Raw genomic sequence first — 23,750 nt, 5'->3', positions numbered from 1 at the left:
TAAGCATGTTTGATTTTAGTGGTGGTTAGGGCACCAAGGGAGATTTTACAGTGAGGATTTTTCTCAAACTTCTATATCCCATGGATTTTTCTAAGTCTGTGACAAATACACTCCTATTTTCTGATTCTCATCCCAAGCTGCCAGTCATTTTAAAGAATGATTTTTTTTCTGTCTCTTTCTGTTTGATACTTGTTCACACTGTGTGGTTCAGTGCCTTACATTTCTAATTTATTGTCTTGAGAGACAGATGTTTTATGACTGCTGTAAATGTCTGAGAACTGCTGATGAGCTGTCTCTTCAATACCTATTACTTGTCTTTTATGTTTCCTTATCTCCTAGGAGCCTACAAGCTAGACCCAGGACCCCACTGTGCTAGGCTCCGCACAAGTACTGAACTGAGACATTAGACGAACACAGAGGGATGGTGACTAAAAGGTAGGTAAAAGACTGTATTTTGTTCAGTGGGTAGATGGTGATGTCATGAAGAGATTCTAAGATGCTCTCTGGAAAAGGACTTGTGAGATGGCTTTGCAGACCATTACAGGTATTCTGCCTTTCTCTCCTCCCTAAACTAAGGAAATGCAAGAAATGGAAATGGGAGGGATGCAAGAAAAACAAGCTGCAATTCTCCTTTATTCTTCCCTCTCTTAAATTATGCTCAACTTCAAAAAGGGAAACTATGTAAAAATGAGGATGTTCATTTAAAGAAAAACCGAAAGGGCAACTGTAAGAGTAACACGTTCATAGGTGGCAGAGACACTATTTCAGGATGCTGTTTTGGAGGCTCCACACAAATGCTTACCATCAGTCTAAAAATGACTTAGGAAAAGGAAGCCTTTATAGCAAAATGACAAGGTAGAGGAGACTATTAAAAGCAAGAAGACATCTTAAAAAAAGCTGTGGCTATGTTCAAAGAAGGAAATAGGACCAAAATATCCCCCTGTCAGGCTAAACATAAAATTAATACATGTCTTTTTCAACCACACCAGTAGCAGGAAGCCAGTTGAAGGATCTGTGTGGCCTGTGTATGATGTCATTAGGAAATGAATGATCTGAGATAGTATCATGGCATAAAACTGAGTAATTCTGGTGTGTATGTGCTCACCACTGAAAAGCATAGGGTGGTTCCTGTTTTGGAACCCTTCTTATGGGAGGCTTACGAGATTCCCTTTCTCATCTGGATGCATCTGTAGGAAAGATTGTGGAACAAATTGCATGTTGCCAATTTAACAGGTCCAGATGTAGCATACCCTAGTTTTCAAGGAATGGAAGAGTGAAACAGACCAGCTACAGGCTGTGGCATGCAGCCTCATGCTTTTAAGTCTCTCAGCAGTTCAGAACTTGATGTCTAATTTGATGCCATGTTTTAGAAAACATTCATGTGGAATTGGGGAGTCTAGAAACCAATAGGCCTTTTGTTTAAATTGAGTGCATTAATTAAAAAATTAGATTAGTAATTGTTTTAAAAAGGGCGTTGTACAAATATGATGGAGATACAGAGGAAGATTTGATTTCTGTGAAGGAGAGCCTGATGGAGAGGAGATTTAGAAATATGTTAATATTAGCTTTCAACTACTTGAAGGGTGCTTACAAAGATGAAAGAGCCAATGTTCTTGGTAGTGACAAACCACATAATGGGGTTAACATCCACAGATGGCAGATTGAAATGTTCTGATTGGGCACTGCATGAAAATCTTTTTCACAAGGAGGCTAGTGCAGCACTGGAAAAAGTTACCCAGGGAGGTGGGGGGTGGCATCTCTCTCGATGGAGGCTTTCACGTCTTAGTTGAACAATGCTACAGCTGACCTGACCTACTGTGGCTTTTATTGGTTGCACAGACTGGGTGACTCCCAGAGATCATCCCTTCCAGCCAGCATTTTTGTGATTTGAAGTAAAGTCATGCTAAATTGCTGTGGCCATTTGAAGCAGGTAACCAGCATGCAGATGAGAGGGATTTTACCATGTATTGCTCTGCTTAAATTTTATTTTGTATTCAAAATCCTCTTAAAAAACTTTTAAAGGAACTAAACAGTCACAGGTTAGCGGGGAGGCCTGCCAACTATGTAAATATTTGGTTAAATGGTAAGAAACAAAACACCAGGATTAAAATATGTTGGAAGTCACCAGTAGATTTCCACAGAGATCTCTGTGAGTGCTCGGGGGATCTTCACAAGTGGCTTGGAACAGAAGTGTGGTGACAAGATTTGTTTCTGAAACTGTTATTCTGGGCAAAAGAAGGTAAAAGAAAAGGGGGTAGGCTGAAAAACTGCAAAATAACCTTATAGAACTAAGCAACCATTAAAATGGGGGATGAAATTCAGCATCAGTAGTGGTAAAATATTTTGAGCTGGCCTGAGATCTTGGGACTGGAAGCAGTAATTTAATGAAGAAGAAAAAAAAAATCAGCTCTATACTTTAGTAGCAGTCAAAAAGCAATTTTATATCAGGAGTTGCTTTGAAAAGAGAGAGATCAAAATATCATTAGGACACTGTAAATCTGTGGTGTGTTTGCATCTTCAATATAGTGTGCTGTTCAGGGCTCTTTTATCTCAGAACAAGTGGAGTAGAACTGGAAAAGGTTCAGAGAAGGGCAACAAGAATAAAGAAAGGCAGCAGGATGCAGGAGGTGTCTGTGGAACGGCGTCCATGCAAGAACAACTAGCACAGATGAGTCTCCAGACTGGAAAAGAAATAGTGGCCAGATGCTAATGCTAGAGGTCTATAAAATCATAAGAGCTGTGAGGTGTGTGGATAGGAAATGAATACTCAGTGCCACCTGATTTTTGTATTAGACGAGATACCAGGTGAAACACGTAGGAGCAGTTTCAAAGCTAGGAAAATAATTTTTTCTTTGCATAGTGTGTAAGTCAGTTCTGAAATTCTTTGTCATAGGATGCTGTGCATGCTGCCTGAGTATAAAGAGCTCCTGAGTAAAGTTGGAAAAGGAGGTGGAAAAGTAAAAAGGAGGAAGAAAAAAAGTGACAAGAAAAGGTACCGCCTCTAGTCAAGGAAGTTACTGAGCTGCAAATTGCAGAAAGCTGTGTGATAAGTGTTTTGCAGGGATTGGAAGAGAATATTTCTATGTGACTGCTCTGGTTTTCACTGTTCCCTTAGCTACTCTTGGCTGCCCCTGGATGCAGGTTAGCAGGTCAGGCTGGATATTTAGTCTGAGCCAGTTTGTCATTCCGTTTGGGCTAGACATCCATCCTGGCCCACTGTGGCAGTTCTTATGTGCTATTTTATAAATAGTAAGGTTGCAAGGTCCCAGAAGAGAACTCTGTTGATAAAAATATTTGTAAAAATATTAAGCTATCATGTAACTTGAGGTCTCATATTGAGCTCAGAGACTTTTCCCTCATTGTAAGGCAAGTGCTTTTTAGCTTATTTTGGCACTTGATAAATTACAAATAAATTCATCTTAATATGTTCAACCTGTTGCATTGAGACTTCAGTTCTTAGTCCAAAAATCTCACTTTTTTTTCTTACTGTGTTCCCTGCACAGTCTGTACTGCCTGTGAGAGAGCAAAGAATTACCAAAGTGCCTTTTCTCACTGCGTAAGTCCTGGTGACACCCATTTCGGTGCAGAGACAGTAGTCTTTGTGGGGAGAGATAAGCAAGATGAAATGGCAAAGCCTTGAGAGAGTACAAAGAAAATGAGAAAAAAGTACTGAGCTTGGAGATACTTTTGTATTTGCAAGTTAGCTAGAGGGGCAAAATGTTGGAGTTAAGTTATGACAATCAAGGGGGCAAGGCTAAAAGTGACAGTGTTGCATAATGATAGCGGCTGAAATGGCCAAAACGGATAAGGCAGCTGGAAGAGAGAGGGTTATAGGAGAAGATTAGTGGAAAATAAGTAGATTGAACTGAGGGAATTGAATGGGAAAAGGCAAGCAAGGATGCGAAACTACGGACTAAAGTTCTTGAGAATTAACAGAATTTTAGGAGTTTAGAGAGGAGCAGACAGTGGGAATGAAAGAAACAGTGTCTTTGGTTTTCAGTCAGGGTTTATGGACCTGACACGTACATGTCCATGGAAGTATTAAAAAGTGTTTAAATTTCCGGTACCACTATCTGTACTTCCTCTGGGAAGTCTTCTGAGGGGACTTGAAATCAGAAAATATAGTGGGGAGAACAATGTTTCTTCATTAGAGAGCATAGTTGTTCTTGGTAAAAATTAATTTTGCTAAAACAGTAGCAAAAGCAAGACTAAAGCAGTTGAAATGGAGACACAGAGTATTTCTAACTAGCATGTCCAAAACTTGCAAAGACAATGACATGAATATTTCAAACAGTGATGTGCAGAGTCCTGAGGGGAGTATTTCTCTTGCAGGAAGAGGGGATACAAGGGTGTGGTTTTAGTTACGTGGAGGGGAATTACAGAATAAGAGCAATTACAAGGGAAAAAGGGAGAAGATTATAACAGAGGTCATTACCAATTAAAAGTATTGCTTAGGTGAGCCATTTCCCTACCTACCTAATTCTTTGAGCTGTCCATCAGTGACGAAGAGCCCTTCCTTATGGCCCTTCTACCTTTTCCTTGTGGCACTGTGTATGCGATGGTGGGAGGTTTCACTTCCTGCTACACTTCGGGGATTTTAACAAATGAACGATAACAATGAAAGTTTGTCAGCAGTAGCTGTTGCTTGTTAAAATGAACCCACATTGCTTCAAAGCAGCCATAGCTTTTACAGAGTGGAACGAAGTAGCTTCATTCTCTTTCAAAAACTCTGTGCTTGGTATGTAACGTAACTGTGGACCACTGAGCTGCAAACAGCTTTGTATTGAAGTGATGAATTGTGCTGTACTTGATTCTGCATATGAGGTGAAGGAGGATCAGAGAGGGATAGATGAGGTCATTGTGTCTAATGGAAAGATCTTTTGTTTCTTGCTACAGAGAATGAGATTCTTCCCATTAAAGCCTGTTGCTAAATCTCTGAGATTAATGGCATCTAGAAGCAGGGTTTTAACACCTGGTGTGAAACTAAATGGTCTTTGATTTATAATTTTTTTTTCTTTCTCAAAAATCTAGTTAGGAATAAGGTTCAGCTTCCCCCCACTGGAACAACTGCCCTCCCCTGAGTCACACTTCTTGCGATAGAAATGCTGCCTTTATTCCAGATCTCTCTCAACTGCCTGAAGTCTCATGGGTTGCTTTCTTTTGTCTTGATTATTGAAAATGTCATAAGAATTTGTAGGAAAGGGCACTGTTTTGAGACCCTTTGAATTGTGCTTTTTCCTCCAGGTTTGGTGTGTGTTGTGTTCCCTCCCCCCCCGGCATGACACAGAATTTTGTACTTGCAGTGTGTGCATGAACATAGTGTGTATAATGTATTTGGTCTGGAAGCCCTTTCTGCAATACCACAGTTGCAGACCACAGTTTGAATTATTTTTCACTCAGCTTCATATTGCATCTTTATAAAATATGGTGGAATCCAGTGCTGGAAAACATGCAAGCTTGACAGCCCTGGAAATTGAAATCCCTGTTTATCTGTGTACTAGATAGCACAGCCTAGCTGGAACAAACTATATTTTGGAAGTACAACTCATGATTAACCTGATGAGATGACCTCTGCTTCAGTTTATTATTTACAGAGCACTGGAGGTTTGCAAAGACTTTGCACAGTGAGTGTGTCATGTTTCAATTTGTATTTTCAACATATTTCTATATGATGTATTTCTTACAGTATAAATACAGGTTTGTGTCTTAAAAAAGCAAGAACTATGAACTCTGTACAGGATTGCCCATGTGAAAGAGATGTACTTTTCCATAGTTATATTATTAGTTGTAGAAATTGATAAGGCTGTAGTGATTGAACTAATACATGATAAAATATGATCTTTTATATTCAAAAAGTTAACAATTTAAAAACCAGAATGCATCATGGTGCATTTAGCAATATACATTTTCTGTTAGATCACTCTGCAGCTGCCACATCAACATCAGAGTGAAGTGATATGTAACAGATGAGTTGGCCAGGTATGAAAGGATGGAGAGTACCTCTTGCTGTATCCAAACTTTGCTTTTGGGACTCTTCAGTAGGATGCAGGTCCAATCCTCTCTCTTCGGTAAAGCATTCTGAGGTAGAGCATAGCAAGCACACCATACTAGAAAGTTGGTTATTACTCTTGGATGAGTTGAGTATCATTCACATTTTAAATCTGTCTTGAGTTATGCGTTTTCTAGTGCTGCCATAAATTGCCAATTTTTTACTTAGCCAGATGCATACAATATCAACAAGTTTCTTGGTTTGATTGGTGTTCTTTGTGTCCAGCTCTTTTCCTTTTTGCCTCTTTCTAGGTCAAATCCTGCTTTTCATTATTACACAAGGTTCCCAGTGGAAAGGCCTTGCATCCTCAGCAGTTTCCTTCTGGGCTCTTTATTTTGAATTCCAATAATTGCATTCCATAGACCCTTCTCATACCTATGATGCTTGTATTGCATTGCACTACTGCTACATAAACTGATACATTTCTGCTCTGACTTAATCAACACCACACCTGCAGCCAAAGGGCAAGTTTTAGTTGGACTTGTAAGACATTTTATTGTACTTGTGTTTTTCCTTGTTTACAAGGAAAGAGGCTGTTTACAAGGGTTTCATGTGGTTGTTTTGTTTTGGTTTTTTTTTGGTTCTTTTTTCTTAATGGCCATTTTACTTGGTATTCCTTCTAGAGCTTATTTGGACTGTTTGTTCTGGAAGTAGATTTAACATGTCTTTCTGTAGTAATATGCAAATGACATCAAAGCAGAGGTCTGGTAAATAAAGGAGAAGACATTTAACTGCAAAGGGATTACAGAAGAGCAGAAGAGATGGAGATTGTAGGAAATAAGAGCATACGTAATACCACTGACAGGCTGAGAAAAGAAGTAAAAATAAGTACAAGAAAGGAAGGTAGTGTTTTAGCACTTTCTTTGTTTTTAAATTAATGCCATCTCCTACTGATCAAAAAATGTTTTGGTTGCCTCAGAAAAGAGGCACTGAGGTCTACTGTGACTGGGAAGCTGAGAGCTTTGATTTGTAGGGGGGGCTAATGCATTCCCTTACTCTGGAATCCACCATTCCTTAGGGCACAGTGGAGGGTGGCATTCACGCAGTGGGGTAGCTGGTCACCTGTCTTGGGACACATCAAGAAGGAATGGGCTATTCCACAACCACTCACAGCGTCCTGGATATGACTTTCCTAGCTTTCTTTCTTACTTACGTGTGATACGTGCCATGACTCTGCAACATAACCTCCATGATAGGCACTGAGTGGTCCTGTCATTGTTTACCAAGGTTTTGTGATTAAAAGGAGAGGAGAAACCTGTACTAGTCTCAGTGGAAGCCTCAGTTGCCAGTGTGAAAATGCTTTTAGCAGATCCCATGAAGAGCACTTTGGGATCTTTTGTGTTTTAAAATTAAACTGGCCTCTTTGCTGCTTCTAAAAATGTTGCTGGAGTGGTGGGTAGGGCAGGGCTATCTACAGTCATGCAGAGACCTTTCTTTCTTGTCTTTTAACCCACCCTTCTCAGGTGTCAGTGCATCCAGTGTAGTACCCCAAATTTTTGTATCCCTAAGCAAATGGGCAAAAGGGTTAGTCTGCCTTGTCATGAGTGCATTGGTTGGCTGGTCTGCAGCTTGGGATGAACTAAGGGAGTGGGTTACATATGTGCCGTCATTCTTGCTGCTGAGGAGTGAGTGGGATCTTGTGATACCTTTTATCAAATTACGTTGCTGGTGCATGTTCATAGCCTGGGTTAGCCAGCACCCAGCTTATGACTGAGATGGGTCTGCATAGCTCAGCAGAAGCAGGTTGTTGCATGGCTTCTCTGCAGGATATTGAGGAAAGGGGAGAAGGAAGCTGGACTCCAGTGGATGGAGATGGAAAGGGCAAGATCTGTGTGTGGCAGGAGATGCAGTGTGTTCTAATAAGCATAGCTTCCTCCAGACTTTACCCTTTGCGTACAGAAGCTATGGTGGTCTTAAAAATGCAGCTGGTGGCTGGTTTCCATTTGGGATAGGGGATGACTCGAGGGAGAAAATGGTACCAATCATGAGTGAGTGCATGGATCAGGGTGTTGAGGCATGCTGTGGTCGGCTGGTATTGGACTAAGCTTTGACACAGCTGACTTCTGGGAAGATCTAGATTGCTTGGGACCTAGGGTCTTTGTTCAGGGTGTGGCGTTGGAGCAGGGACATAGACTTGGTATGGGGAAAGATGAAGGGGCAGGCCAGCAAAGTGGACTGGAGGCTATTCTAGTCTACCTAGGGGAATGCCTTTGCTTATTGTTATGGGCTGTTGTCTAAGTGGGCATGTGGTCCTCCCAGCAAAGTGTATGACACCCAACTGTCATATGTATTGGTGTTGTGGTTATTTCAGGAAAGGACTCGTAGAATGCTTTGCCATGTGTGCATTTGTTTTTTTGAGAAATGCAGTATGTGAGGTTGTGAAGGTGTACAGAAGGAGTGCAAAAAGGGGCGCAGACCATACTATATGGCTTTTGGGTGTAGATCTGGGTAGTCTTAGGCGACACTAGTGAAGAATGTTCTGACCGCAAGTCATACAGCCTTGCCTGGTACAGTGGGGAGGGAGTTTTCCATGGGCTGTTGCTTTGACACCAGTGAATATACTGTGAAGCATAAAATGTAGGAATAGTCAGAAACTTTCCCCTTAAGCACCTGTGGGGGTACTAGAAAATTTGAATGCAAGCAAAATAGACTAGGATAGCTAAACCAGTGCCTTTATTTTTAGAAAAATCTAAGGGAAGACATAATCATCCTATGTTTCTATTTATGAGCTCAAGGTGACTTTGACACGTTTGGTCTCTAGATCTTAGACTCCTCAAAAGGAGGAGTCTAACATATGTTTCAATGTATGCAATCTGTGCATACATACTGTATGCTTCTAAGATTCCAAATAATAAATGAAAAATGATGGCTACAAAGCTATAGAAGTCTAAAGTGATTTTGGATATGATGGAGACATCAGTGACACTTACGTAATTTAGTCTTTGACTGATGGAAACCATCGGCCAGAGAAGCCATTGGGAAAGATGTCACCAAAGAAATTGGATTTTCACAGCATTGTTAGTTTGTGAAATCTAATGGAATAGATATTTTTTTCTTGAAAGCTGTTAAATGAAAATCATTAAAAAGAGCATAATCATTAACTATTAGATAAAATATGGAAACGTAAGTAAGTTAAAATAACTTTTTAAGAGTATATTTCAGACTTGGGGAAAAAAGGAATGTATTTATTTTATTTTTTTGAGACACAAATACACAGAGCAGTACAGTATGTGTGCTGTAAAGAAAATCCACAGGAGGCTTCTGTGTATTGAAACAAGTAAGTCAAAAGCCATTCTGCATTCAACCTTAAGTTATTTGACATCTTATTTGTTGTTTGACAGCTTTATTGAGTGCGTTCCACCAGATAGTAATATGATTTCTGTTGTGTCAAGTTTTACTACTTTTAAACAGACTTAAAAATAGAACTTAAATTTTTAACAATAATGTTAGAGGACGAAAATACAACTATGAGGTTTTTTTCTCTTTAAAAGGATTTTTTTCTTTTTTTTTTCTTTTTTTTTTCTTTTTGCTGTCATGCCATGTCTTAGGATCTAGCAAAAACCCAGCAAGTTTGTATTGATGGGAAGTTCAGGCATGTACAGGGATGTTCCTCATACATGTGTAACCTTTGTATGTGAATACGTGGGGTTTAAAGTGTAAGCATTGTATTAATTTTGAACTTGGCCTTTGGTTTTTGAAGACTCTGATGGACTGGCTTTTTAGCTGTAGAATGGTCTTTGAAAAATCTTTGTGCCTTCCATTTATTTTTTTTTTTTTAATTATTTTACCTGGTTTATTTTAGGAAAGGATTTATTAACTTGATGCTTCACAGAAGGTGTAATATGGCTGTATCTGAATACAAGATTTAGTGAAAAACTAACAAAAAGTAGATGAACATTCAGAAAGATCTAACAGAAACCATGATTTTCCCTTCAGACTTCTTATTCCAGGATTCTGATAGCTTCATCGGGGTTTCCTACGTTTCTGATGGACATCTTTAGAATTACAGCATGGTTAGCCACACAGTTAATATTCTTAATTAAAAAGAGGCATGTTTGTGTGATGTCTCTGAATTACCTGAATATTAACACAACTGAATGGGGCACAGAAAGGAGTGGTGTGGTTTTTGTGTTGCAGTTCTCAATCGAATTGGAGATCTAAATGCAAAATCTATTATGGAAGAGTGTCATGTGAATTCGTGGGTCCCCTTTTGAGCACTATTGTCCATAATCATGGGAGATTAATCATGGGGTTAGGAGGAACATTAAACGGTGTTTTCATTTGTGTACTAAATCTTTGTAAGTGTATGGGAAAACTTGCTGATGTAAAAAAAAAATAACTATCTAAATTGCCATCTTTGCAGTGGTAATGTTAAAGAGCAAGGAAAGTGAGATAGTAGCCTGCTTACCCTAGGTGTTTTGTATAATCAGAGCACAGGCACTGGATGGTTTAGTCTACCTAAACATTGTCTGCAGGATACTCTTTCTGTTGCTTATCCAAGAACTGAAGGAGGAATCCAGAAGCTTGGTGAGATGAGTGGGTGTTTTGTGTGCTTACCCTCATAGAAAAGCTACATATAAATAAATAGGTGGGGAGCAGAGGTGTTCCATAGCGGTAGTGTGGGATGGGAGCTCTGGGCTGCCTCACCCTCTCCCTTTCCTTCGTATCAGTCTGCTAAACTTTTGTATCACTTAAGCTGTTGCTGTAAAGAAAGACTATGTTGGTTATTGATGGGAGAAACAAATCAAAAGCTGGTAATTGGCTCGAGTTGGGAGGATGTCAGAGTCTGAAATGCATTTGCAAATGGGGTACAGGAGTGAGTGGCTTTGACATAGAAAGTGTATTTTCCTCCACTGTATTTTGGCTATCAAAGCTGTGACCACCATGCGTTTCCTGAAATGTGTTTAATAACCACTGCCCTTTAAAACTGTGCCAAAGAACTGCAGGGCTGAGCCCACCACGAGAAGGATAAATTTGCCTGTATTAACTGAAGCAAGCTGTCACACTAGTAATTTCATGACACGTTGGAGCTTATCCAGCAGTTCTTTTAAGTAGTAACTACTTACATATAATCTTTATTTTGGAAGTTTGCCTAGTATTAATGTGCAGAATATCCAGTGACAGTTTTGTTTTAGCAGTACAATTTTGTCCTTTAGTTTCACATTTAAAGATGTATTGTATTAAGTCCTTATAAAAGCTAAATCCCAAGTACTATCAAGTACTTTTGTACAGTGACATACAAATGGTAAAGAACTATTTTCAGTTGAATATAAATTCTTTTAAAAGCCAGTTGTTGTATTACTGTCTTCCTAGTTTCTTTACACCTGTGTACAAATTTTGGTATGTTTTCCTGTACAGTTTACAAATATAAAAACGTATGTCTGGATGCCTACAGCAGTAATCTGTGATTCGATGATCTTCTCTTTTAATTATTCAACACTTATGACTCTAATCTCTGTATTGCCTCTTCCCAATTTATATAGAATGCAACAGGTAAACTTGTGTTGCTTTAGTATTACCTCTTTTTTACGTGCTTCCATTAACCTTGCCTTCACTCAAAACTACTTTTTATACAACTTCAAGATATATATAAATTTTTCATCCAGCTCTAACCTTCATCTTCTTCATTCTGTCCTCAGCTGATAACTTCTCTCTTCACAGCTAAATTTTTTCCTGTGGTTATTTCGGTGCGTTGTCTGCTGCTGTATTGCATGGATCACCTCCCAGTCCTGAACTACTGCCTTTTGTTCAATCAAGTAGTGTTTTTAAACCTGTGTTTGTATGGTTTTGTGGTTGGTTTTTTTTTTTTTTTTATATAGCTCCCAGTACAAGACAGTTTATAATAATGTTAAGGGAAAAGAAAAAGATGACAAAGCACCCTAAGCTAGAGCATTTCCTCTTTCTCTCATCCTGCATTGTACCTGAATTTGGGTATAGGTCACAGTAGAAGGCAAGACATGTGGACAGCTTTCAAAGCATGCGCTTTTGTCATTTAGAATTACTTTTTGTTTCATATATAGTGATGTTTCAGCATGTTGTTAATGCAAATTAATAGTCACATGTTTACTTGTAGTTGTGACTCTGGTTCCACATAGATCCCTAATGCCCAGTGGTGAAATTTCAAAATTCACTTTTTCTGTGAGCCCCTTATTATATAGGGAACAGATGCTTTTTAGCAGAAGATTACAAGAAGTATTTTAACAGTACAGCTAGGGAAGAATAGAGTTTGAAGGCTGTTCAGGAAATGTCATAATTGCAGTAGTTCTCCACTAGACTGAAACACTGTCTCTTTTGTAATTTTTTTTTTGTCTACTAAAAAATTTGTAGTTAGTTATGTGAAATCAACATAATTATGTAGCTTAAAACAAAGGAAAAAACAGTGCCATAAACTGAGATTGCATTTGCTAATCAAATATGATGAAAATAATTGTTAAAAATACCTTAATTATCTGGTCATTGTTTTTTTTTATTAATTCCTGTTCAATGAGGTGGACTAGCATACTTCTATTATATTCAGGTTTGATGGGTAAATAAGATTTCTCACAACTAATTTTCATTTACTGAGGTGTAGTGATACATAGTATAGCATCTACATTCAGGGGCAGCATTACTAGGCCTCTGAAAGTATGTTTTGCTTTAAAAATTGTTGTCCATAGCTTTATATGCTATATTTTATCTCTCAAGAACGTGCCAGGGGTATTTGGAAAGCATATTTGTAAGGACCACTAACAGCATTGCTGGATAAATTGAAAGAAACTTCTGAAATACAATTTATGTCATGTTTTCTGACAGTTTGTAAGGAAGTCCAGCTCATGAATAAATGATTCTGTTGAAACTGATGTCTTTGCTGACTCAACTATAACCAGGATACAGATATCTTTCCAAACTGTAGGGGATCCTACTACATGGGTGAAGGAATATTAAAGAAAAAATGCCATGGACTGGCTATTCTAAATCCTGTTTCTCTTTGCAGTAGCAACTCATGTGCTGTACTACATGCTTTGTAAAAACCTGTGCAATGGATTTTCCTTGTCTTGGAGTCAGGAACATATGTTCACTTTTCACTAGGCTTTATGAAGAACTTGTAAATACAGACTTGTATGGACTGTAGAAGTGAATAAAGTACAGACTACAAATGCCACGCAGTGCAGTTCTTTGCAGAACACGGGAATGAATGTCTGTGCTAGGTCAGAGGCGCATCCAGCCCAGCAGCTGGTCTGTGTCATGAGCAAACAGCACATGTCTCAGAGAAGAGGGTAAGACCCCAACAAGCAGCTAGTGGGAATTTTCGTGAATACAGTTGCTGTATCAGGCTCAGGAAGTTCCTGAATTTCACATTACAAAACAGGAGTGTCTAGGTATTTCATAATCATCAGTAGATCATTTTTCTGAGCATCTGCTCAATCCCATTTTGAAGATATGTAGTTTTTTAAAATCAACAGGATCCTGTTAAGGACTGTCTGCTGAACTGCTATTACTCACAACACCTGTGAGTATATTTTTACTACAGAACAGCTTGTGTTTTATGCCGTGTTGATGGTATTTGCCATCTTGTGGAGCCCAAGAAAATGTGTTTGGTTTGCCAATAATAGTACCGACTGGAAAAGGAGCAGGCAAGTGTGGTACAGAGAGCAACAAGATGATGAAATGCAGGGATGTGTCTGCAGATAGTTCTTCCCTTTGTTTCCTTTCCCTGCACGAGCTGAAACTTCTGCCCTCTCCTGGCTCATTTCCTCTCACTTCACGCCTTTCCTCTGGCTGTTAAACTTCCTCTGGTTTTCTTTCCAACTTTCTTCACTTTGCAGGCATTTATTTATAAACAGTCGTTATCATTTTGTTTTTCCATTAAAATTATTTGGAAAGTAAAAATTGTGCTGGCTTTGTAGTCAGTCTGAGGAGGAGAATCCCTCCCTTTGTCACCTCAGACTGACTTCTGACGACCAGAATGAGGATTGCTGTTCAGTGGACCTCCCAAGCAATGCATGGGTAAGATGATCTGGATGGCTGGACCAGGAGACTAGCTGTGAGGGGAGGGAAACCAGAGGTGGGAATCTGCGGCTTGGGAGGATATCAAAAAGGCCAAGGAGCTAAGGGATAGCTAAGAGGAAAAGGGGTTTGAAAAAAAGCTGAGATTTGGTGGAACTTGGACTTAGGCTACACTGATGTGACTACTTTTATTCTTACCTCTTGGCTGCTTGTGGTGGTGCTTGGCTGGTGCTTGCTCAAGGGAGCTGTGGTCTGCTGGTGCTATGCCCCCACCGATCAGGCAGACATGCCCATGATGTGATAAACGAGATCTGAGGCATTATTACGAACTTCTTGCTTCACTCAGGCTGGTGTCCTTGAAGCAGTGCTTCCTTAGTGGAAATCACAAGTATCGCAGCTCTTTGGGTAGCACTGGAGAACTAGCTTTGATGACAGATTCTTCTTTTATGAGTTGTCACCATCAGCTACAGATATTAGCGGACTTTTCACAGAATGTCACTATGAATTCAAGGATTGATTTTTGACTGCATTTAGTCAACGACAGCTGATGGGTGACTGCCTCTTGCAGATCTTAATATTCATGCCACTGCAGAAATGAATGGCAATATTAAAAAAAAAAAAAAAAAGTTGAAGGAGCTCGGTAATCAGTTTATTAATTGAAACTGACTCTCACTTTATGAGAATACAAATTAGAAAGTGCCACTCTGCCGCATAGCAAGCAGTCTGCATTGCTGGGTCCAGCAATGAGACATGATGGTGTATGGCTGGATTATTTCACTGAAGAAGCTCTATAGCCTCCAGTCTCATCCTTGATATTTAATGAGGTGGTGTTTGAGTTATTGCTGTAATCGGATTGTGTATCTGAGTGATACACAAATACAAATAGTTTTTCTAAAACTATACTGAGTAAGGGATGTATTTCAAAGGAACTATATTATAGAACAAGTACACCTTTTATTTATGCATTTGACAGGGGAACAGGGTTAATCACTATAGTAAAAACAACTGGTTGATTTGGTTTTTTTGGAAACAGGATTTAAATGAGTTTTGATATTTGTTCACCTTGTGTCTATATATTGTGTGCATAGGGAGGGAAGGGATGCTACACAGAGGGACCTTGACAGGCTTGAGAGGTGGACCCATGCAAACCTCATGAGGTTCAGCAAGGCCAGGTGCAGCGTCCTGCATGTGAGTTGGGGCAGTCCCAAGCACCAATACAGGCTGGGCAGAGAATGGACTGAGACCAGCTCTGCTGAGTAGGGCTTGGGGGTGTTGGTGGACAAGAAACTCAGCATGGCCCAGCAGTGTGCGCTTGCAGCCCAGAAAGCCAACCAAATCCTGGGCTGCATCAGAAGGAGCATGATGGGCAGGTCTCACAAGGGTGGACCTCTACTCCGCTCTTGTGAGACCCCACCTGGAATATTGCATTTGGCTCTGAAGCCTCCAACGTAAGAAGGGCATGGACCTGTTGGAGCAAGTCTAGAGAAGGGCCACCAGCTAGAGAGGGCTGGAGCAACTCGCCATTGAAGACAGGCTGAGAGAGCTGGGGTTGTTCAGCCTGGAGAAAAGAAGGTTCTAGGGAGATGTTATAGCAGCCTTCCAGTACCTAACAGGAGCCTACAAGAAAGATGAAGGGGGACTTTCTACAAGGGCATGTAGTGACAGGACAAGGGACAATGGCTTTAAACTGAAAGAGAACAGATTTAGGTTAGATATTAGAAAGAAATTCTTTACTGTGAGGTTGGCAAGACACAGGAACAGGTCGGCCAGAGAAGCTGTGGATGCCCCATCCCTGGAAGTGTTCAAGGCCAGATTGGATGGAGCTTTGAGTGACCTGGTCTAGTGGAAGGTGTCCCTGCCCATGGCAGGGGGTTTGGAACTAAATTATCTTTAAGACCGCTTCCAACCCAAACCATTCTATGATTCTCTGATTATTAGGAGAAGGGTAACTAAAAAGAATCACAGTTCATTTGTGAAAAACTGAAATGTGCATGTCTTTTACACTCAATATTCACGTTTTTCACTAGAGGAGAGGGGAACACTGTTATTTTAGACTAATGCAGCCCTCTTGATGCCTTCCCCCATCCCCTTTTCCTTCAGGGCTCCCTGGCTTTTCACTAGCCGTGTTGCAAGGACTGAGAATTGAGAGTGTACACACTGCCTGAGAATTCAGTTAGATTTTTTGGTAGATGTGATGACAGCGTCTTTTTTATGTATTTCTTTCTCTAACAATCTTCCTCTGAAATGATGTCTATGAATTTGAGGAGCTTGGCTTTTAAAAAAAAGCCATTACAGAAAAAGGCACTGAGCTACATCATAGGGGTGTTCATGTATTCCCATTTTATGACCATATGGCTGCTGGTACCCTCTTTCCCAATTTGTCCATATGCTTACTAGCAATACACAACAGTGTGGAGTTTTTTTTGCTGAGGGGGAAACAGCAGTTCTACCTGTCTGCTCATCACTTGCAGCAGCAAGCAAATGTCCTGTTCTTTTAATAAATTGTAAAAAGGTGCCAATAGCAGTACAATAGATAAACTAGGTATTATTAATAAAATTAACATGAGCAAAGATGAAATACTTATTACTATTTGAAGTATGTACAATAGCAATATGAAACAATATTTCTTTGGACTCATAATTCTCTTCTAATGAACTCATACAATGTACAGTCTGTTTCATTAGACAAGTACTTTTTTTGAGGCTCATGCTTGTGCACAAAGGTGCATGTTATCTGAAGGAGTTAGCATGAGTAAATTTTTATCAAACTCTTACTGTTTTGCAAACCAAGAAGTGGAGCTAAGTGCCTGTGGAAGTGAAGTGAGTCTCACACAGCAAATTACATGAGCGGTGTCTGTGAGAGTAGACACTGGTGTGCATGTAAGGAAATCCCAGACCTGCTTGTGGATGCATGTATCCAGAATCAGTACTGAAACTGGCATCTTTTAACCATGCCAAATTCTGCTGTTTCTGTACTTATATTGACAGAAGTTCACTTAATCATTCACTGGAAGTGCAGTTAAACTGACACTTAGAAAATCAGCAAAGATAATTATTTAAAAGCATCTTTGCTGATGGACAGCTGCAGTTAGTATGGCAACTCTTTTTATACAGCAGCTTATTTTAGTCAAAGTATTTTAATCAAAGGAAATGTAGTTTACAATTCAGAGGTAAATTGTACTTCCAGCATGATGTGTTTTAACTGATCTAGAAATATTGACATCCTGATTATTTAATTTTAAATACATGACTTCAGTGCCTGGAGGGAATAGTCTCTAAATGAATCTGCTTGGACCTGGCAGTAGCAGTTACATGCCTTGCATGCTTAGCTGTTCTCACTTTTCCTCTTTAGCAGTAGTTATCTTTTTGTTGGCTCAGCTAAAATAGAAAATCTTGAATTGCCTCTTTTTTTTTTTTTTCTCCCCCTGTCTCATCAAATACTGTTGATGGAGAAATGTTTGTAAAAAATAATACATTTACCTAGTGGGCCTCTATCATCTTTATATTTCTTCTAGGCAAGCTAGATTAAAAAAAAGTGAAGGAGGGAGAGAATAAGTGAACAAGACCCTTTACATGTACAAATAAAATAATGTAATGATATATAGTACATTTTATAATTCTACTTTTTTTCTGTTTGCATCCTCAGATTGTTTTACAGACTTGTAAAATGCAATTTGTCAGAAGTCTGATTAAAGATCTGTGATAGAAAAACCATATGAATAATACAGGTATATGTGCTGGTTCCCGAATGTATAGCAATAGTTAAAAACACAATCAGTGTCACTATTATGGATATATTTTGAAGAGTTTTGACTTGCCCATTATATTTCATTTCTCATTTCATTGAGAGAGATTTTCACATGGGAATTTTACAGAAATCAAGGAAATTAGCCTAACCTTTTCATTTTTAGTGTTCTCTTGGCTTTTGTGTCTTATACTCCAGGCTAACTATCACATCTTGGCACAATAGTTGCACTTTCAGTAAGGAAAAGGGCCTAATTCAGGAAAGACTCCTGTGCCTGCTTCGAGACTTATGACTCTCAGTTGCAGTGTTTCAGAGCTGCATGGGTACGGAGTTCAGGTGCTGTTTCCACAGGCTCGCTCTTACCGCTGGTATCTCAGCCAGAGGTGGAACTTGTGTGGCAGTCCTTACTCGAGGAGAGAGAAAACTAATGCCTGCAAATTCTGTGGAAAGGGATTTGGTATTGAAGGCTTTTCTAAGGTGTCTGTTCATCTGTTCATATGCTGTGGGTACATGTGGAAGGTGTGTGTTTTGTGTCGTTCTTCATCTCTCCTTCAAAGTCTAACCTTGTCTTTGGATATTATGACTGAGAGAGAGGAGTGTTTACTGCCTCCATTTTTACCATGTGAGGTGCATGCGGTGAGAGGAGGAGTTCAGCTACACAGCAAAAAAAATATTTGGCCCCAAAAGTCTCCCACAGCATGACTAGACATGTAAACAACTATGCCAGAGACCAGCTATGGCATGTAAAGTAGCCTGTCTTTCTAGAGGATGCTATTTAGATTTAGAGGCTGAGGAAAGGTATTGTTGTGAGGGAATCTTTGCTTCTGATACTGAGTTCTGCACACAGGAGATAGGTGGAGAGAAATCCTCTTGATAACTGCAGGATAGAAGACATCAGACCTGTCAATATTTACATCTTACTACTAATGTATACTAGGATTAGTCCCATGAAAGCCAGTGTTCTTTCTGTAATGGAAACCATGGCATCCATCAATATGTACAGTTTTAGTATCTGTGTGAAGAGTACTGGTCCTTTCTTTCTGGATAAACAGGATTCTTTTTTTGTTGTGTCCTGGGTAGAGCTGTTTTTTGAAGCTTGGCTGGATTATAGCAGACTAGTTATATAAAGACTGTGGGGCTTCATTTATAGCCAGGAGACAGAGAAGGCTGAGCTTCCGGTGCAAATGTTTCATTTTATTCTTGTTTAATATCTGTCCATTATATTCTTACCTTTATGGGTATTTCCGAGACTTTGCAAAGTAAAAGAAATAAAGTTTGTGTTTCTTTAATGTGAAAGTACCATATTCCTAGGTGTTAGAATACTTGCTTCTGTACTGTGCACAAGAAAAGCAGCTATTGAGAATCTGTGATGTGGTGGTATCTGTCCCTCATTTTGCTTACTAAATAGGCATACGTAATCTTACAGAAACCTGAATTATAACTAGTTGTTATTAATGTCCTTATATGATCTGTAAGCTAGTAATATCCATTAGCTATGATATAACCCACGTGAACTTGTTGAATTTGGATAAGAATAGTGAATAATGCTCAAAATTTCACCCTTGCAGAGAATGAACTATCAAAACACTGGAACAGGTGCTTTATGCCCCATATATGTGAGTGCACAGAATTTCTATGAGTAGATACTGTTTGCTGTGATCCACAAGCAATTTATAGGGACAGATTCCTATGGGTATATGATATCATAAAGTATACTACTTAGAAAGGTAGGAATATGAATTTAACAGCCTAGAAGCTTCCCCCACTCCGGCCTTCTTTTTTCTGAAACATAAGTGAATTTAGCAAAGAGGCTAAATTAACTATTAAATGTATATACCACTCAGATGTATTATGTCTTTGATCTATTTATTTTAGTTTAAATTAATGAGGATAAGATGTGTCCAGGTCTTAGCTGGAAGCTTCTAAAGGCAGCAAAATAAACTGGAAGAGAAAAGCAGTTCATCTTATGATGCTGGTGCTACAGTTATGTTATGAAGCAGTGTTTGCTACCCGTTCTGCTTTCTGAGTCTAGCTTTTAAAACAAACTGGTCTTACTGTGAAGTATCTTTTAATTAACAGGCCTTTATTTCATGTGTTTAGGTTATTTATTTTACATGAATGGAAAGTTTCCAACATATTAAACAGCACAATGCAGTTCAGTGAGATCAAATGTATTAGAAGTCAATATTGGTGATTATTTTTTCCTGAATTGCTCCATTATTAATCAGAATGACATTTCTGCCATCATGGAGTTGCCTCAAATCTCCCAGCCCCTGCCCCCTCAAAAGGCAGTGCTGTCTTATAACTGTGTGCTATCAGCAAACCAGCTTGTGGGAGTCAGTAAAGCTGCTAGTGGTGAAAGTTTCGTGGGTCACCACGTTAGGTTGTTACTGATTGGAATGTTTGTTATAATAAAGCTAAAGGAATTGGGTTGGATCTAAAATATTAACACTGTGAATAATCTGTTGCTTTTAAAATAAGTGTCTGGTTATTGGATGTTTCAAAAAATCAGGGATTTGAAACTTGAACTTTAGTGTGATACTGAATGAAAAACATTAAGTCATTGCTTGGTGCCTAGATTTTAGTGACAAGGGGTCTTTAGCTTTAGAATCTGCAACACGCAACCTTGCCATCAGTCTTAGCAAACAGATTGGGATTAAGCCAGTGTCAGAACCAGTAAACCTCCATCCTGTATAGCAAAAGTATTGTTGTCAGAGCATTGAATCATAGGATCATTTATGTTGGAAAAGACCTTTCAGATCAAGTCCAACCATTAACCCAGGACTGCCAAGTCCATCACTAAACCTTGAGGTGAACCTTGTCCTACCACTTTCTGTGCTGTGCTATACAGATTCTATGGAGATGCAAAAAATACATGCTCTAGGGCTATTGTCTGTCAAAAGTCAGTAATGTGAGAGAAATTTCTTTCCTGCCTTACACTTGAAAGGAATCAAAGCACTCTTTCCTTTGTGAGGAAGGCAGAGCAAAGGGCAGTGGATCCAAGTGAACATGGAAGGTAGATTTACCTACATTTGCTCTATCTAAAAATAAAAATAATGTTTCAGAACATTATTTTCCTCACACACATGACAAAATGAAATGTAAAAGTAGAAGGGGGGCAGGGTGAATAAGTTTTTGAATCCTGCTGGGTGATAAAAGAAATCGGTATTCCTAAATTGTATAACTGATGAGTTTATGCATTAGAGAAGCAGCTGAAGACATACTTTCGAGAAGTCAAATACTACACAGTCAGAAAACAATGTTGTTTTGTTTAAACATCAAGAATTATCTAACTTTTTCTGTGGCTGCCTCTTGTGCTTGAGTAAATTTCTTTGAATTCTCTGAATTCTCCAGGTGCTCTTCCCACATGAATTCAAGAAGAGTAGCCAGTTAAAAGAAGTGACTGCTGTGGGAGACAGCATGACCACCATGAAAGGAAGCTGCCTCCTTGCACTGTTGTTGGCAGGACTTGGGGTATTAGGAATACTGGAGCCAAGGACCACAGAAGATATCCACTGCCACAGAGCTGAGCACCCAGTTATTGCATACAAAGGTAAGGGGTAAGCCAAAATTTTTTTTTCCAGAAGTAGGCTAAGGTAATCTCGAAAATGGAAATCTCTGGTTTTAATGTATAATGGTATGGGGGTGGGGGTTGGGGAGTGCATTCAGTGCTGTTATATAGTAACCTGGACTGTGTTCCATACAAATTAAATACGATCAGGCTTGCAGTTTGTTCACAATTTGGTGCTGAATGTGTCATTTAAAGGTGGATGGTTCATTTTCCTCTGTGATTAAAACCAGCCCGTACTGTTGCATAGGGTTGTTCCTTTCCAGGTGCAGAACTATCCATGTGTGCACTTAATTTCATGAGGTTGCTCTTGGCCCATTCCTCCAGCCCATCTAGGTTCTTCTGGATGGCGGCCCTGCCCTCAAGTTTATCAACTGCTTCTCTGCTTTTGGTGTTATCTGCAAACTTTACAGGCTGTACTGTGTTACCTCCCCTTCATTGCAGATTAAGATGTTAATCAGGATGGGTCCCAGGGTTTATCCTGGGATAATTCTGCTTGTTACTGGCTTCATGGTGGAGTAAAGTGTGTTAAACATTTACTCTCTGGGCTTGATCATCCAACCGGCTTTTTACCCATCTGGTTGTCCACATGAGGAGATATAGACTATAACATCCTAATTTACAGTGAGATGGTGTTGAAAGCCTTGAGATAAATGACATCCCCTGCTCTCACCTCATCATAAAAGCTAGTAATTTTATTACAGAAGGCAATTGGCTTGGTCAGGAATGATTTACCTTTGGCAAATTCATGCTGACTGTTCTCAGTCACCTTCTTTTCCTCTGTATGTCCAGAAAAGTGCATTCCAGGAGGACAACGCCATAACTTTCCCAGGAACTTTAGTGAGATTGACTGGTCTGTAGTTGCTACATTTGTTTTCCTGCAGTTACTGAGGACCTTCCTTCATCTCTGTGACTTCTCAGAGATGAAGAGCGGGCAGTTATCTTGGTGTCCGTGGATGTAACTTCTCTGATCCCATGGATTTGTATAGGTTGAGATCTTGCAAGTCATCCCTGACTCAGGATGCATCTACTGCTGGTGGTTCTTGGAACTATTCACTAAATACCAGATGCCTTTGAGACCTTATTGGTGAAGACTGAAACAAAGGAGGTATTGAGTCCTTCAGTGTCATCTGTGTCTGCTGGCACTAGATCACCTGCCCAATTCAGCAACAGGATTGGGTTTTCCTGGTTAAACTTTCATTACTACTGTAGCAGTAGAAGCTGCTTCTGTTACCCTTGACATTCCATGCAAGTCTTAACTCCCACTGAACTTTGTTTAACCTAACACAATCCTTACACCGCATGTGGTGTTTCTAAATTCCTCCTTGGTCACCTTGTCCCTGCTTACACCTCAAAAAACCTTTTTGCATTTGAGCTCCACCATGAGTTCCTTGCTTCACCAAGCCAGTGTCTTCATACATGTGGCTGTCATCTTGAATATTGGGATGGACCGCTGAGGAACAGTTGCAACAAAGTGAAGAACACTTGGATGACGTTATCTGTAAAAATCTGAGGCATTAAATAACTTACCTAATTCTTTTATTTATTTGAATTGAGATTTTTCTATTAGTGTTGCAACTTAGAATGAGTTCCAAATAGTTCGTAGCTATGAGGATGTAGAGATTAAGATGTATTATGTTGCATATTGCATTCTTCCTGTGTTTCTAGGAAAGCACATGTGCAATTTTTCTTTGTTCCAATGAATTAGGATTTATTGGAATTTAATTGAATAAAGAATTTTTTTGATCCGTTTCATAAAGTTAGAGAAAATAATGTTGTGGGTTTCTACAGAAAGTATTTTTGTTCTGGCTTTAATGGTTTAATAAGAGTAATAGTACCAGCTGTCCCTTTCTCCAATACATTGGAGAGTGAACTAAAGTGGTTACATTCTGTACCTGGGAACAGCAAATGATCAGTCTGTTGTGAAGGAGGGACCTTTATTTATCATTTATTGATGGACTAAAAAAGATTTATTCTGATGAAATGTCTGGTTTTCTTAGCATTCATGTTGCATTTATAATTTAGTTAAAAATGTTATTTTTATCATAACGCATATATACAATGTTGTAAATTAAAGTAACACAGTTAATCTTGCCACTTAACGGCTTAATTTCACAAACTAAGGGATCGCTGCATGACTGCATGTACTTTTTTTTTTTTTTTTGACATATGCAATGGTAAAAGCAAACCGTTGACACTCATTACCAGACCCATGTGCTAAAAGTTAAAAATCTGTTGGTTTATGAATCTGATTCAGCCAACCTTTAGGGGAGTAGTTTGAATTTAGCTTGATCCTGTCTTTCGGACTGTTATTGTTCTCTGTCATATTTAATTTCTACTGCTGTCCTTCCAGTTCTAAGTTACTATGCCAAGGCTTTTTGGGGACAGAGACCTTCTCTGTC

At 39.3% G+C, this 23,750-nt stretch overlaps 1 protein-coding gene across 5 annotated transcripts in view; it reads left to right on the top strand.

Annotated features, from left to right (window-relative positions):
• SEMA5A (semaphorin 5A) overlaps positions 1 to 23,750 on the top strand; it is a 350,500-nt gene that overhangs the window by 87,969 nt on the left and 238,781 nt on the right. For all 5 annotated transcript variants that reach the window (XM_027789946.2, XM_055799844.1, XM_027789947.2 and 2 more), the window contains exons 2-3: positions 340 to 435; positions 21,135 to 21,333. In XM_027789946.2, coding sequence (XP_027645747.1) covers positions 21,201 to 21,333 — 133 coding nt within the window. In that variant the 5' untranslated portion in view covers positions 340 to 435; positions 21,135 to 21,200. The remainder of the gene's footprint in view (positions 1 to 339; positions 436 to 21,134; positions 21,334 to 23,750) is intronic.

This window comes from Falco peregrinus, chromosome 3, assembly GCF_023634155.1.
Source record: "Falco peregrinus isolate bFalPer1 chromosome 3, bFalPer1.pri, whole genome shotgun sequence".
NCBI classification, from domain to species: Eukaryota; Metazoa; Chordata; class Aves; order Falconiformes; family Falconidae; genus Falco; species Falco peregrinus.
The sequence above is the reverse complement of the archived record's forward strand: the minus strand, read 5'-3'. Positions and strand labels throughout refer to the sequence as shown.